Genomic DNA, 14,831 nt, shown 5'->3' with positions numbered 1-14,831 from the left:
AAAAAAATAGGAAAAGTGTCCGTTCACAATCTTTACATTTTTTCTCCAAAAGCTTCAATTACTGTTTCATGTATATGTATAGATCATAAGGTGCTGGTGGAGTCAATTAATTCAACCCAGTAATGATTCATATTTTAATTTTCACGTTTCTTGTTGACAAATAAGAAGCCCACAACCTTTTTTTTTAAAAAAAAAGAAGCCCACAACCTTTTTTTATTTTTTGAAAGAAGTCCACAACCTTTTAAAATTCAGAATTCAACAATGTTTTAAAGTTTTGCCTTGATGATTAATAGCTAGAATCATCCTTCTCCACTCTTTATATAAAGTTGTCTCATCATTCCAAATCTTTGTCTAAACACATTTAGTCCATATAAAAGCCCTCAAATAGCAAAGAACAGGTATCGAGTTCAATCAATAGAAACTTGTCTAGCCCAAAAATGAACATGTACTGAAAGTGTTCTTTCCTATGTCCTCTTGTCTAGTCTGTAAACCAGAAAGGGCTTTCATAACTTAGCATGTCATTCTCTACATTTTACTTCATCATTCTGGCAACTGCTTTCTTGTACTGCCTTCATTTTTCCATCGCTGGGACAAATGAAACAGACAAGTTAGCATTGCTCGAAATCAAAGCCAAAATAACAAGTGACCCTCTTGGGGTTATGAACTCCTGGAATGATACAATCCACTTCTGTAAATGGCATGGTATTACATGTCATCTGGGCCGGAAAGTGAAGAAGCTGGAACTATACTCTTCGAAGCTCACAGGTTTCCTCTCTCCATCTATTGGAAATTTGAGCTTCTTGAAGGTGTTGTACCTGTACAATAATACTTTGGGTGGTACAATTCCTCCAGAAATAGGCCGCCTGCATCGACTGCAGTATCTCTGGCTCTTTAACAATACCATTGAAGGCCACATTCCACCAAATATATCAGCTTGCTCAAGGCTCACGCAAATCGATATCAGCTCTAACAGGTTGGTAGGAAAGATCCCATCTGAACTTAGTTACCTTGTACATCTAAAATTTCTTGATCTTAATACAAACAAACTGACAGGCACCATCCCTTCGTCTCTCGGTAACTTATCATCCCTCTCCAAAATCAACCTAATATCCAACAACTTAAATGGAAACCTCCCCGAGAGCTTAGGCAAACTGAAAAAATTAACATATCTCTCACTTGTCGAGAACATGTTCTCAGGGATAGTCCCATCTTCAATCTTCAACCTCACTCTATTAACGCATTTTGATATAGGATCAAATAAATTGGAGGGAAACCTTCCTTCAGATTTGGGCATCACATTACCAAATCTTCAGTGGTTCTCAATTTCCACTAATAATTTCACCGGATCTATTCCTACTTCTATATCCAATTGCTCAGGTCTAAGTGTTCTTCTGTTGGGTTCTAACAATCTTACGGGACAAGTTCCTTCTCTGCACAGATTAGTACATCTCTCGCGCCTTACCCTTTATGATAACACACTTGGGTATGGCCAAGCTAGTGATTTGAACTTTGCTTATTCATTGGCCAATGCAACTGAGTTACAATACTTGGATATAGGTGGTAATATTTTATCCGGAAATTTCCCTAGGATCTTCTGTAATTTATCAATGCTTTTCTCTTTAGTAATTGATGATAATCATATAGGTGGACAGATTCCAGCTTGCATTGAAAACCTTAAATACTTGACAGAATTTAAAGCTTTCGATAACCAACTTTCTGGTGTCATTCCTCCAGGCATAGGAAAGCTCCATAATCTCAACAAATTAGGGTTATTTGCTAACCAATTTTCAGGAAAAATACCATTCTCAATTGGAAACTTAACAAAGATGACTGGTCTTTCTCTATCTAGTAATAATCTTGTAGGCCAAATACCTTCAACTCTAGGAAATTGTAAAAACCTACTGCTCTTGGATCTGTCTTTCAACCACCTCAGTGGAAAAATACCCTCACAGCTTTTTGATCTCTCTACCTTATCCATCGCGCTCGATCTATCATTGAACAAGTTAAGTGGTTCCCTTCCTATAGAAGTAGGGCAACTCAAGAATCTAGGTTGGCTTGATGTTTCTAATAACATGCTATCGGGCCAAATACCAAGCTCTCTTGGTAGTTGCATGTCATTAGAGTACCTATACATGAGAGAAAACTATTTTCAAGGCACCATTCCTGATACATTGTCATTGAAGGGTCTAGTTGAGTTAAATTTGTCATATAACAATTTATCTGGCAAAATCCCACAATTTCTACAGAGACTCAAGTTACAAAGCCTAGATTTGTCAAACAATAACCTTGAAGGTGAAGTACCTATTGATGGAGTCTTCAAAAATGCAAGCGGTGTTTATGTGAGTGGAAACAGTAAGCTTTGTGGAGGCATACCAGAGTTAAAGTTGCCTCTGTGTAGCTATAGCATCAACAACCAGAAAAGAAGACTGATGCATCGGAAAAAAGTGTTGATAGTTGCAATTCTTTCGGGCTTTTTAGGAGTTATATTGGTACTTGCTTTTCTTGTGTTGCTATATATTTTCTGGCAAAAAAAGAGGACTAAGAAACCCACGGCTTCTGATGATTCGGAAAATTTTCCAAATTTGTCATACCAAACGCTTCTTAAAGCCACAAATGGGTTTTCCTCGGACAATTTGATAGGTAGCGGTACCTTTGGTGCCGTATACAAGGGAGTCCTTGAAGAGCATGAATCAACTGTAGCCATCAAGGTGTTTCAGCTTCAAAATCACGGTGCTTTCAAGAGTTTCATAGCTGAATGTGGAGTTCTTCGTAACATCAGACACCGGAATCTTCTCAAAGTTGTAACAGCTTGCTCAAGTGTGGATTATCAAGGCAGGGATTTCAAAGCATTAGTTTATGAGTACATGGCGAATGGAAGTTTGGATGATTGGTTACATCCTCCAAATTCAATCATTGGGGTTGAGGAAGATAATAATGGCTCAAGGCACTTAAGTCTTCGCCAAAGACTTGATATTGCAGTTGATGTTGCATTTTCTTTGGAATATCTTCATCACCATTGTGGTGCCTCCATAGTTCACTGTGACCTCAAGCCAAGCAATGTTCTCCTTGATGATGAAATGGTAGCTCATGTTGGTGACTTTGGCCTAGCCAAGTTTCTCTCAAAAGGCATCAACGACTCTAATTCCAATCAGTCTAGCTCTATTGGAGTCAGAGGTACTATCGGTTATGCTCCTCCAGGTAACCAACTATTACTCCTTTTTTTTTTACTCAACCAACTAATACTCTTATCCCTAGCTATATTAAAAAACAATATAATTTATCTGTATTTATTATATGTTAATTATCTATATCACATGCATGTTTAGCATATACAGAGTAAGAAACATGTTATTTTCATAATAACTTTGGAGGAATTACATGCAGAGTATGGTGTGGGAAATGAAGTGTCCACTAGCGGCGATGTCTACAGTTTTGGGATTCTATTACTGGAAATGATTACAGGAAAGAGACCTACTGATGATATGTTTAAAGAGGGACTAACCTTATATGGTTTTGTCAAAGAAGCTTTGCCTGGAGATGTCATCAAGATTCTGGATCGTGTCATTCTTGAACACATAGACTGTCCAGATAGCAACTTACGGTTGGAGGCCTTGACTTCTATACTCGAAACAGCACTTTCCTGCACAACAGAGATCCCAGCAGAAAGGTTAGACATGAGTGATGTTGCTGCAAAGCTATCATCAATCAAAAACAAGCTCCTTGGAACTCGTTTACAACGAAGAAGGAGAATGCAAGCAGGTAATGTATCAACTACTACTTTTATTTGCCTCACTAATGAATAATTATTACTGTAGGTTTTTACTTTTCTATTAGATTTTATATTCTTTTCTTCTTGGTGCAGGGACACGAGGGTGATCGATCAGTGTTTTACCAATTTCAACAGCACGCCCATGAGCATGCTTGTGATTTGATAGCCTTGAAGAAGAAGATGAGCTCATAAGCTGCAGTGACTTCTCATAAAAAGCTTCTTTTTTCTTCTTATCAATAACTAGTCCCCATGTGTTCTCACTCAGGATCAGAACATCAGAGCAGCTATCTTGTTCAGAATACAGTTTTAAGTTATTTTGATGTTTTTATTTTGCTTGCTTAGATGTGTAATGACGAAAATTTCTTAATCCTTAGTTGCATTAGGTATTTGATGATAAACGTAATATATTGCAATGCCCATTTCCCAATGGCCAACAGATAGGTTTGAAGATCAGATACATCTTGATTGATCAAATTTTCAAGATTTCGGGTTTCTGTGTTCCTAAGATGAGCAAATTGTAGCTTATCTGAAGAAATTTCATCTTTAAAGGCACAGGCAACTAATGTCAGCACACTAGCAATAAGAAAATAGAAGCCAGACGCAATATTTCCACTCATAAATTCTTATGAAATAAAAGTGTCAAACACAAATCTGTGAGAGGAAAGCTAATGAACCCAGGCCACTCTGCCCCCCCCCCCCCCCAACTCCACCTAAAAGACAGGAAAGCTAATGACCAAAAATGCATGTTATTTCTTTCAATTATCATTTTAAAGGTCATTCAATGTACTACAGATGCATAGTACTCTGCTGCCTAAGATAGGATATTCTGTAATCAGTACTCTGAAAAGAAAAAAAAGGCTAGAGCTCGCCATCATTCGAACAACTAACCATAAACTCAACTTACATATCTTTCCTTAATGTTTGCAACTAAACCAACGAGCAGAAACAAAACTTAAAACAAAGCATAGTTAACAGATCTTCTAAGAAGTATAGTTAAGAAAACGAACCTTTGTTTAATTTAGCACTCCGTTATCTTAGAAATTTAGATGATCGGTTCCAACTCCAAAAGAAAGCAGTGCTCCAGCAGCATTAACTCAACAAATGAGTTACTTCGAGCTCACAACAACCAAAAGTTCCGATTTCCAGCTAACGAGTGATATCCTATTACTTCAGTAACTATTATCCTGCCCTTCTTCATGACAAATAGTTGAAATTAATTTCAAAGGCAAAAGCAACCATATATTATTGTTTCTGTCTGATCCCAACTCCTCCAGGAACTCGGGCCTGAGATTCTGATACCCCTATCGGCAAGCTGATAACCTACACAATGAGAAGAAGTTAGCTAACCCCGGGGTGATCCGGGGATAACCACTCCGATGATAAAGTCAGAAAGTATTTGAGAAGAGAAGATAAGTAAGAGAAAGAAAGTAGAGAGAGATTAGAGAGAGAGAGAGAGTCATTAATTGTCCCTATTAATGAGGTCTTACCTACTTATTTATAGTAATCTACCTTGACAGGTGGCTTTCACCCATGCACAACCTTTCGCGCCAAGTGTCGAGTTTCTGTTGCCACGTGTTAAATTGCGGCAGGCCGACATGTCCTCTTTCTGTAACATATCGGCGTCTTCTTGTGATCTGGTCACGTGCTTTCGCAAGATATCGGTCATGCCCGGATATCATCCCATACAATTAGCCCCCCAAGTGAGGACGTATGATCGTTCATCATCGTGCTCAGTTAATCATGGGAGACATGCTGAACCTAACAAAACAAACTTTGGGTTCCGCATCTCATTCTTCAGACTCTTCTCTAAATTGGAAATTTTGGCAAATTAGTGTCTACACATTCATATATTTTCAAGCTCTATGTTCTTTTGCTGAGAAGTATCATTTTAATTTGCTACTTTTAGTACTCTTTGTTATTCATTGGGCAAAGAGGGTGACTTTTGTAAACTCCGTTTTCCTCCCCAAGTGACCTTGTATGCTGATAACATACAAGGTCAACTCATTATAAAAAACCTGGGAGCGAAAAACTCCGTTTTCCTCCCCAAGTGACCTTGTATGCTGATAACATACAAGGTCAACTCATTATAAAAAACCTGGGAGCGAAAAACTCCGTTTTCCTCCCCAAGTGACCTTGTATGCTGATAACATACAAGGTCAACTCATTATAAAAAACCTGGGAGCGAAAAACTCCGTTTTCCTCCCCAAGTGACCTTGTATGCTGATAACATACAAGGTCAACTCATTATAAAAAACCTGGGAGCGAAAAACTCCGTTTTCCTCCCCAAGTGACCTTGTATGCTGATAACATACAAGGTCAACTCATTATAAAAAACCTGGGAGCGAAAAACTCCGTTTTCCTCCCCAAGTGACCTTGTATGCTGATAACATACAAGGTCAACTCATTATAAAAAACCTAAAAAACCTGGGAGCGAAAAACTCCGTTTTCCTCCCCAAGTGACCTTGTATGCTGATAACATACAAGGTCTATTCAGTGCAAGGTGGACGTTATGGTAGTGTAACCGTTTTTCTTCTCTCTTTTTTTTTTGTTTGTTTGGGCGGGAAAATTTTTACACGTGTCACAAATCCTGCCGCTGCTTTTTGAAAAAGTTTGTCAATTAACAGCCGTCAGATCTCTGAACCGCCTTTCACTTCAATTGGCCTTTCAGTTTCTTCTCTTTAGATCAAAATTTCGCCATTTCCTCATTACTTCGCATTTTTTCCTAGTTTTTTTTTTTTCCTCGAAAAAGTTTAAGTTACCGACCAAAGTTCTTTCCTTTCTTATCTTCTTCGCGTTTGGTTTGTGCATTCCGTCTCCTCAGGCGTATCTTCTCTTTCTTCGTCGTTTCCTTATCAGTTGGAGGCGTTAAATCCGCGATTTTCATCGAAGGTATTTTTGTGATCTGGTGACCTGGTGATATCCTGAGAATGCATCCAGAAAACTAAGCATGGCATGACCAGAGGTCGAATCTACCAGCCTATCTATCCGGGGTAATGGATAGCAATCCTTAGGGCAAGCCTTATTCAAATCTGTAAAATCCACGCACATTCGCCATTTCCCTGTCGGCTTCCTCACCATTACTACATTTGCCAACCATTCGGGATATGTACAGGGTTCTATAAACCCTGCTGCTAAGAGCTTATTCACCTCGGCCTGGATTGCTTCTATTTTCTCGACTATTTTATATATTTTCTTATATTCAATTAAATGTCTGAAGATAGTGTTGAAGAGAATTTTCCTAACCTTAGTACTGCTAGGCGTCGTTTAATTAGGCAATCTTTAGGCAAAGAAACCGGTAGTAATCAGGGTAATTCGTCTTCCCTTTCTGATAATATTGACTATCCTTTTGAGACGTTATCTTCTGAAGAGGAAAAACGCGCTTTTATGATACATAGGACCATTGCCCACCGTGAAAGTGCCCTTCACCCTACTAACCCTGATATCCCTGCCAATACTGAAATTCTTGACGTTGAGCCTGTTAATGTCCGTTATCACTTACGCAGCTTTACTGGGAGACGATATTTTAATCAATACGGCACTAACGTTGGCAATATAGGTATAAACACTATGCCAAGGGTAAAGAGTACAAGTTATCAACCCCGAGCCGCCGCCCGTGAAGCCGCTGAGGCCGCCAAAGCAGCCAAAGCAGCTGAGGCCGCCAAGGCAGCGGAATCTAGCAAAAGACCTGGACAAGGTCAGGTTATAAGTTCTTCTGAAGAAGAACTTGAGGATGATATCCCTTTGACACCTGAAGAAGGTCCGTCATCTCCTGTTCATGATTCTGCCGTCAACTCAGTTTTAAGAGATGACGACGCTCAGGAAGACAGTGTAAATAATGAGAGTAGGGATAACATTGTTGATTTAACGGCTGAGGTTATCCAGGAAGAGAATCTGGACGAGGGGTATAGTTCTGAGACTGATAGGGCTGAGTTCCGACAACCTATGGTTCTTGCCAGCGACGGAAAAGTAGCAAAGGAAAAGATAAGTGAAGCTTTTAGGAAAACGGCAATTACAAAGGACTATTGTCGTCGTGCGAAAAAGTTCTTTAACTTACCTGATGGGTATGAGTTGTCTCTCCCTCCATCTGGAGCTTCAGTGTTGGATTGTCCAGCTGGTTCCGTTGCTGTTTACATGAAGCACTTGGATTTCGGCCTCCGCTTTCCTCTACATCCCTTTGTTGCTAAAATCTTGAAGGCTTGGAACGTTTGCCTGGTCCAGTTAACCCCTCAAACCATTCGTGCCGTTGTCGCTACAGTTTGGGTTATGTTATATCGGAACTTTCCTCTAACCCTTAATGTATTCAGGCGGCTTATTACCCTAAAGAGAGATGGTCAATCAGATGGGTGGTGGTCTTTATATACCCTACCTCATAAATATACCGTCCATCCTAAATTATCTAGCTGCAAAGGTTGGAAGGATAAGTTTTTCTTCATGTCAGTCCCAGAGGATTTTCCTTTGAGGAGAACTTTTTTCAAGCCTCATCCCCACTTTGATTCAATCCCCGAGAGAAATCTCGGGAAACATGAAGAGAGGGCTGTCAATTACTTTAACATCTCTGAACATGATGAAGGTGACGGCAAGGTTCGTCTTATTCCTGCGGTGTGGGTGCCGAATGTGAGTTACATTCTGGGCAACGCGCCGCTTTCTCGTGTCGGTCTTTGTTGGACTGACCAGCATGGTATAGCTTATCCTTCTTGGCTTTATTACGCTTATTTACTAATTATTCATTTTCTTTTTTCATAATGAAAACGGCGTAGCTTACTTGTTTGGTGCTACCTTCCTTTCCCTTTTATTATTATTATTTTTTTATATATATATTCGCATTTAACTGATTGAATTTACATTCCTTTTCACCAGGTATTGACAAGTTGGATAACAGACAACTCGGCCTATCTTCTGACGAGACAAGGGTTATCAGGCGCTGCCCGAAAGCTTCCGACCCCTACGATACTCTTGCTTCCGTTTGCGGGCGTGCTCCAGCCATTAGTGCCAAGAGAAGAGCTGAGATCATGGCCGATGAAAATACCAAGAAAAGAAAACTAACACCTCTAGCCAACCGGCGAGGCGGCATTGTGATCTCCAGCCCCAGGCAATCTGAAGGGCGAGCCGAAAAGAAAAGGGAGCAACCGGCGCCCGAGAAGAAGAAAGACCAGTCGGTGTCTGAAAAGACCCCGACTGCTAACAAAGCTAAAAGCCCTGAGGCCGTTGTGAAGAAGGTTATTCAGGGTATTGAGGTCGAAGATCTCACTTCTGCTGAATCTCCCCGTTTACCTCAGGCAACCACCGTAATTGCTCCTACAACGGTTGGGTCGGACTCTAGCATCCCAGCCTTGACTTATCGGTCCAATCAATGGATTGAACGTGTTTCTGGAAGGTTTCCAGATGAAGTTCTGAAGGGGTTTGCTGTCCCTCCCGGCCATTCCGGCGATCGTTGGCAACCTGCTATGGATGTCGGCCGGAACGAATCTATGATAACCGATGACCCAATGCAAGGTGGGAATCTCGGTTATCGGTTGTTGAGCAATTTGACACTGCCAATGGACAGACCTGCTGGTCCAATCGGCCCCCTTGCTGCTATTCACATGCACAACATGATGAAGGTACGTATATATGTTATTACTTTATTTCTTTATATATATAAATTTTTATGTAGTGTTCTCGGCTTCCCTGTTTTTGCTTATATATACATTTCTGTAGGCCGTCATGTCTGGCACAGAGCTGGTTGAGATGTATCGTTACTATCAGGAGAAGCATCATCAAGCCTCCGCCAGCGAAAGTGCTATGCAGGAAGTCATCAAAAATGCTGAAAAAGCTTTGGATGACTTAAGGAAAATAAAAGAGAAAGACGACAGAGAGATGTCGGAGCTGAAGATCAAGGCTGAGAGGGTTGCCAATCTCGAGCTAGAAGTGCAAAGTTTGAAGACTCAGATCACTGAGAAAAATAAGATCGTTGAGCGGCTTCCCTCAGTTGAAAAAGATCTCCGGGATGCCAGGATTAAAATTAAGAGCCTTGAAGAAAAGGTTCAAAAAATGGAAGCCGACAAACCTGGTATTCGTCGGAGAGCGGTCGGCCGTTATCTAGCCTCTGATGAGTTCTGCTCCAAGCTCCAAGATCGTTTTGATGGAGGTTGGACCGCTGCTCAGAGATGTATTGCTCACGCTGCCGGTTGGAAGAAGGATGATTGGGCAAAAATTGAAAAGGCTTTCGGCGAGGAAGCCTACAAGATCCCTTCTGGCTTTTAGGCGCAACAATTTTCTGATGAGGACTTGTATAACCTGGCGCCAACTGTTGATGACGGCCCCAGCAATCCCAGCATTTTGGATTCCCCAGCGCCTGAGAATGCTCAATCTTAAAGGGGCGGGCAGTCATCACCGACATCCTCTTGTGGGTCTTGTATCATTGGGCCTTACCAGCCGTAACTCTTTTATTGTTTTTGTATGTATGAACATGTTTTGACAGTGTTGTTTTATCGGCATATACCCCTCTTTTGTGGTGATGCCTGTCGGCTGTTAATTTTATCTGTTGTGTAAACCTATTTTTATTTTTACCGTCTGCCGTTTGCCTTTAAAATTCTATACTTTTATCATAACTGTGTTACTCTTTAGTTATCATTTTCTAGTTTGCCTGTTTTTAAACAAGGTTATGATAATCATGTTGCCTCGCCTTGCTAGTTTTCAATGCATAAAAAATTGCAAAAAATAGTTACTTACCTAATGCTTTGTCTGAAATCCGAAAACTTCCAGTTAGAAACCTTTTTAAAGACGCCAGCTTCCGAAGATACCAGATCTAAAACCTGGCTCGAGAAATTGCATATAAAAATTACCAGCATATTTTAAAAACTTATCAGCATACTATGGATATCACAACGCATTTGAACGCCATATCATTCCTTGTGCCCCCCAGTGTACATAGTTCACGCTAGAGCTATGCACACTGAGTTGCGAACATAAAAGCGAACGGTTGTTGCTGGTTCAGATTATAACACTGGTCACCTACTGCTGTGTTGTTTTAGCCAGTTAGGTACCCTCTCGGCGATCATTTTCTGAGCTACGCCTCATGTCGGCGTATACTCGAATTGATTTGGCCGGTATTTATATTTTGAACCAGCAACCTCATGAGTTAACATATACAACTGATCAGGTTGTATAACTGTTATCTTCATGGAAGCGGTTTTTAGCTGTCCATCCCACTTAACGATGGTTTGTTAAATGGAGGATGCCTATTTCAATGCGTATTGTCTGAATACTTCTTCATTCATTACCGATATCTTTTTTGATATCAGTTTCAAAAAATAAGGATTTGTTCATTACACATAGTATTTTTTCAATACAGCGGAGTTCCATACATTTTTTAGAGGTATCCCATCCGGGGTTTCCAGATAAAATGACCCTTGGATGACGACATCTCTTATTCGATAAGGCCCTTCCCAGTTTGCAGTCAGCTTCCCGTCTTCATTTCCCTTACCGGTTGCTGCGGTTCTTCGTAAGACTAGATCTCCTTTGCTTAACGGCCTATATGATACTTTTCTGTTGTAGGCCCGTGACATTCTTTCTTTAAAAACAGCTGACTTAACTGCTGCTTTTTCTCTTAGCTCTGGCAAGAAATCTAACTGTTGCCGTAGGAGTAAATCATTTTGATTTGCACAGTAATGCTGAATTCGGAATGTCGGCAACCCGACTTCTGCTGGTATGACTGCCTCCGTTCCAAAAACTAGAGTGTAAGGGGATTCACCTGTGGCTTCTCTCATTGTTGTCCTGTTGGCCCATAATATTTCTGGTATCAAATCCGCCCATAAACCTTTTGCGTCTTCGATCTTTTTCTTAATTGCCGTTATTATTTGCTTATTTGCTGCTTCTGCTTGGCCGTTAGACTGTGGATGGCATACAGCTGCATAAGCAAATTTTACCTTATACATCATTAAGAGATCTTTGACTGGCTTACAGTCAAATTGAGTTCCATGATCAAAAACCATCGCCATCGGCAGGCCGAACCTCGTGAAAATGCTTTTCCATATAAACTTTTTCACTTCCGATGCCGTTATCTTCGCTACTGGTTCTGCCTCTATCCACTTGGTGAAGTAATCAATTCCCACTATCAGATATTTTCTTCCACCTGTGGCTGATGGGAACGGGCCTACTATATCCATTCCCCATTGGGCAAAGGGGACTGGATTCAACATCGGAGTCAGATCATTTGGGGGCAAGTTAATAATTGGAGCAAACTTTTGACACTTTTCGCATTTTTTAACATAAGCCGTCGCATCTGCAATCATTGTCGGCCAGTAGTATCCCCTTCTCATTGCCTCTCTTTACAAAGCTCTTGCTCCGAGGTGATTACCACAACTTCCCTCGTGCAATTCTTCTACTAATCTTGCGGATTCAAAATCCGTTATGCACCTTTGCAACGGCAATGAAAATCCCCTTTTGTATAACTGGCCTTGGTACATAACGAACCACACACTATCTTTCTGTATCCTTCTCAGCTCCCCTTTATCGGTTGGCCCTACACCATGAACGATGTATGCCAGTATTTTATCATACCACTGATCCTCTACTTTAACACAATTGACATCTGCCGGCATCTCATCTATGCTTCTCTGCTTTAAAATCTCAACCATAACCGTTCTTTCCAAGTCATTGAAGCTTGAACTTGCCAATCTTGCCAGTGCATCTGCTTGAGCATTTTTTAATCTCGGAACCAGTTTGATCTCAAAGTATTGCAACTGAGCTGCCAATTGCTTCATCTTCTCTAAATACTTTACCATTGCTGGCTCTCGAGTTTCGTACTCCCCACTAAACTGGCTTGATACCAGCTGGGAATCAGTTGTCAAAACTAACCGTTTTGCCTCTGCCGCTATTGACAGTTGCATACCAGCTACCGCAGCTTCATACTCGGCCTCATTGTTTGTTGCCTTGAATTTAAATTTCATGGCGTATTCAAATATTTTTCCATCTGGAGCCGTTATCACAACTCCGGCCCCTGCCCCCGTTGCTGCGGCTGATCCATCAACTGATACTTGCCATGTTCCCAACTCCTCTTCTTCATCCGTGTATGTGGTTTCAACAATAAAATCTGATAACGCTTGAGCCTTAATTGACGTCCTAGGCTTGTAACTTATTTCATACTCCGATAACTCTACTGCCCATGTCAGTAGTCTACCAGACGTATCCATTTTTCGCAGTGACTTCTCTAGGGGATGATTGGTGAGTACTTCTATCGGATGTGCATCAAAGTAAGGTCTTAACTTCCTGGCTGCTACTAGTACAGCTAAAGCCATTTTCTCTATTACTGGGTATCTGCGTTCTGCCGCATTCAAGACATGGCTGACAAAGTAAATCGGTTGTTGTTGCCTCTTCCTTTCTACCAACAAAACGGCCGCTATTGTTTTTGGTGATGCTGAGATGTATAATTGTAACACTTCTCCCTTCTCAGGCCTGGCAATTGTGGGAAGAGATTTAAGATGATTCCTCACTACTTCTAAGGCATCACTTTGTTCTTTTTCCCACTCGAATGCCTTATTCTTTCTCAGCACCATAAAAAACGGGAGTGCTTTATCAGCTGATTTGCTGATAAATCTTGTTAGCCCTGCCATCCTGCCCGTTAACCTCTGTATATCACGAATGGTTCTTGGTTGTTTCATTTGAAGCACCGCATTCACCTTATCAGGATTTGCATCTATCCCCCGTTCACTAACCATGAAACCTAAAAACTTCCCTGATCTCACCCCAAAAACACACTTCTCTGGATTCAACTTCATTTGATATTTTCTCAAGGTTTCGAATGTCTCCCTCAGATCGGCTATATGGTCTTCTTTGTTCTTACTCTTTACTATCGTATCATCCACATACACCTCAACATTCCGCCCTTTCTGTTTCTCAAAAATCTTATCCACCAACTTCTGATAGGTTGCCCCTGCATTTTTCAGCCCAAAGGGCATTGCCTTATAACAGTACACACCTACATCCGTTATAAAGGCCGTTTTATTTCTGTCGGCCTTATGCATGCTGACCTGGTGATATCCTGAGAATGCATCCAGAAAACTAAGCATGGCATGACCAGAGGTCGAATCTACCAGCCTATCTATCCGGGGTAATGGATAGCAATCCTTAGGGCAAGCCTTATTCAAATCTGTAAAATCCACGCACATTCGCCATTTCCCTGTCGGCTTCCTCACCATTACTACATTTGCCAACCATTCGGGATATGTACAGGGTTCTATAAACCCTGCTGCTAAGAGCTTATTCACCTCGGCCTGGATTGCTTCTATCTTCTCAGTCGAGAAATTACGCTTCTTCTGCCTTATCGGTCTAAACTTTCTATCAACATTCAGCTTATGTTCCATTACCTCAGGATGTATGCCTGGCATCTCACTGGCCGAGAACGCAAAGACGTCGGCGTTCTCGCGCAATAAACTTATCAGGTTGCATCTGGTCTCCACATCCATATCTGCCCCAACTTTCACTGTTCTACTGGGGTCGCCTGGCTGCAATTCAACTTGGACAGTTTCTCCGCCCAGCAACGGCCTTGGTGTTTCTTCAGGTCTTGCATCAAAGTTTTTCATTGTCAAATCTTGCACTGTCGGTTCACCTTCCCTTGTTGGGTTGCATGGAACTGTGGCACTACCAACGGGGTTCTTTAAAGCTGTGACATAACAGGCTTTTGACATAACCTGGCCTCCATACACCTTCTCCACAGCTCCCAAGTTTGACACATAGGCTATTGCCAAGTGGTAGGTTGATACAACAGCCTGCATGTCATGAATTATCGGTCTGCCGATAATTGCGTTATACGCCGACTTGACATCCACCACCAGAAACTCTGCCATCACATCTCTTGCTTGTGGTCCATCACCCATCCTTACAGGCAACACAATGCTCCCCTCCGGCCTCACAGTTGATCCATTAAACCCGATTACTGGATACGACACCGGTTTCAGGTATTGCCTCCCGATATTCATCTCATTAAAAGCTTGAACAAACAAAACATTTGCTGAACTGCCCCCATCTACCAGCACCCTTTTGATGTCGGCACCATTTATCTTGATTATCAAGACTAACGGAT

General features: G+C 41.3%; 1 protein-coding gene across 1 annotated transcript; it reads left to right on the top strand.

Annotated features, from left to right (window-relative positions):
• The first annotated feature begins 515 nt into the window (after positions 1-515).
• On the top strand, positions 516-3,803 carry LOC145589092 (uncharacterized). Its single transcript, XM_081645659.1, has 2 exons — positions 516-3,198; positions 3,385-3,803. The coding sequence occupies exons 1-2, from the start codon at positions 516-518 to the stop codon at positions 3,801-3,803; spliced, it is 3,102 nt and encodes a 1,033-aa protein (XP_081501785.1).
• Positions 3,804-14,831: the final 11,028 nt, after the last annotated feature.

The sequence above is a fragment of the Chenopodium album genome, chromosome 17 (assembly GCF_948465745.1).
Source record: "Chenopodium album chromosome 17, dcCheAlbu1.1, whole genome shotgun sequence".
NCBI classification, from domain to species: domain Eukaryota; kingdom Viridiplantae; phylum Streptophyta; class Magnoliopsida; order Caryophyllales; family Amaranthaceae; genus Chenopodium; species Chenopodium album.
This window is presented reverse-complemented; position numbering and strand designations above follow the sequence as displayed.

What these genes read in the sequence shown, in the direction of transcription:
- LOC145589092 (XM_081645659.1), top strand. Translation starts at nt 516, where the DNA reads ATGTCATTCTCTACATTTTACTTCATCATTCTGGCAACTGCTTTCTTG. An exon ending in TATCGGTTATGCTCCTCCAG is followed by an intron (nt 3,199 to 3,384) that starts GTAACCAACTAT and finishes AATTACATGCAG; the next exon opens with AGTATGGTGTGGGAAATGAA.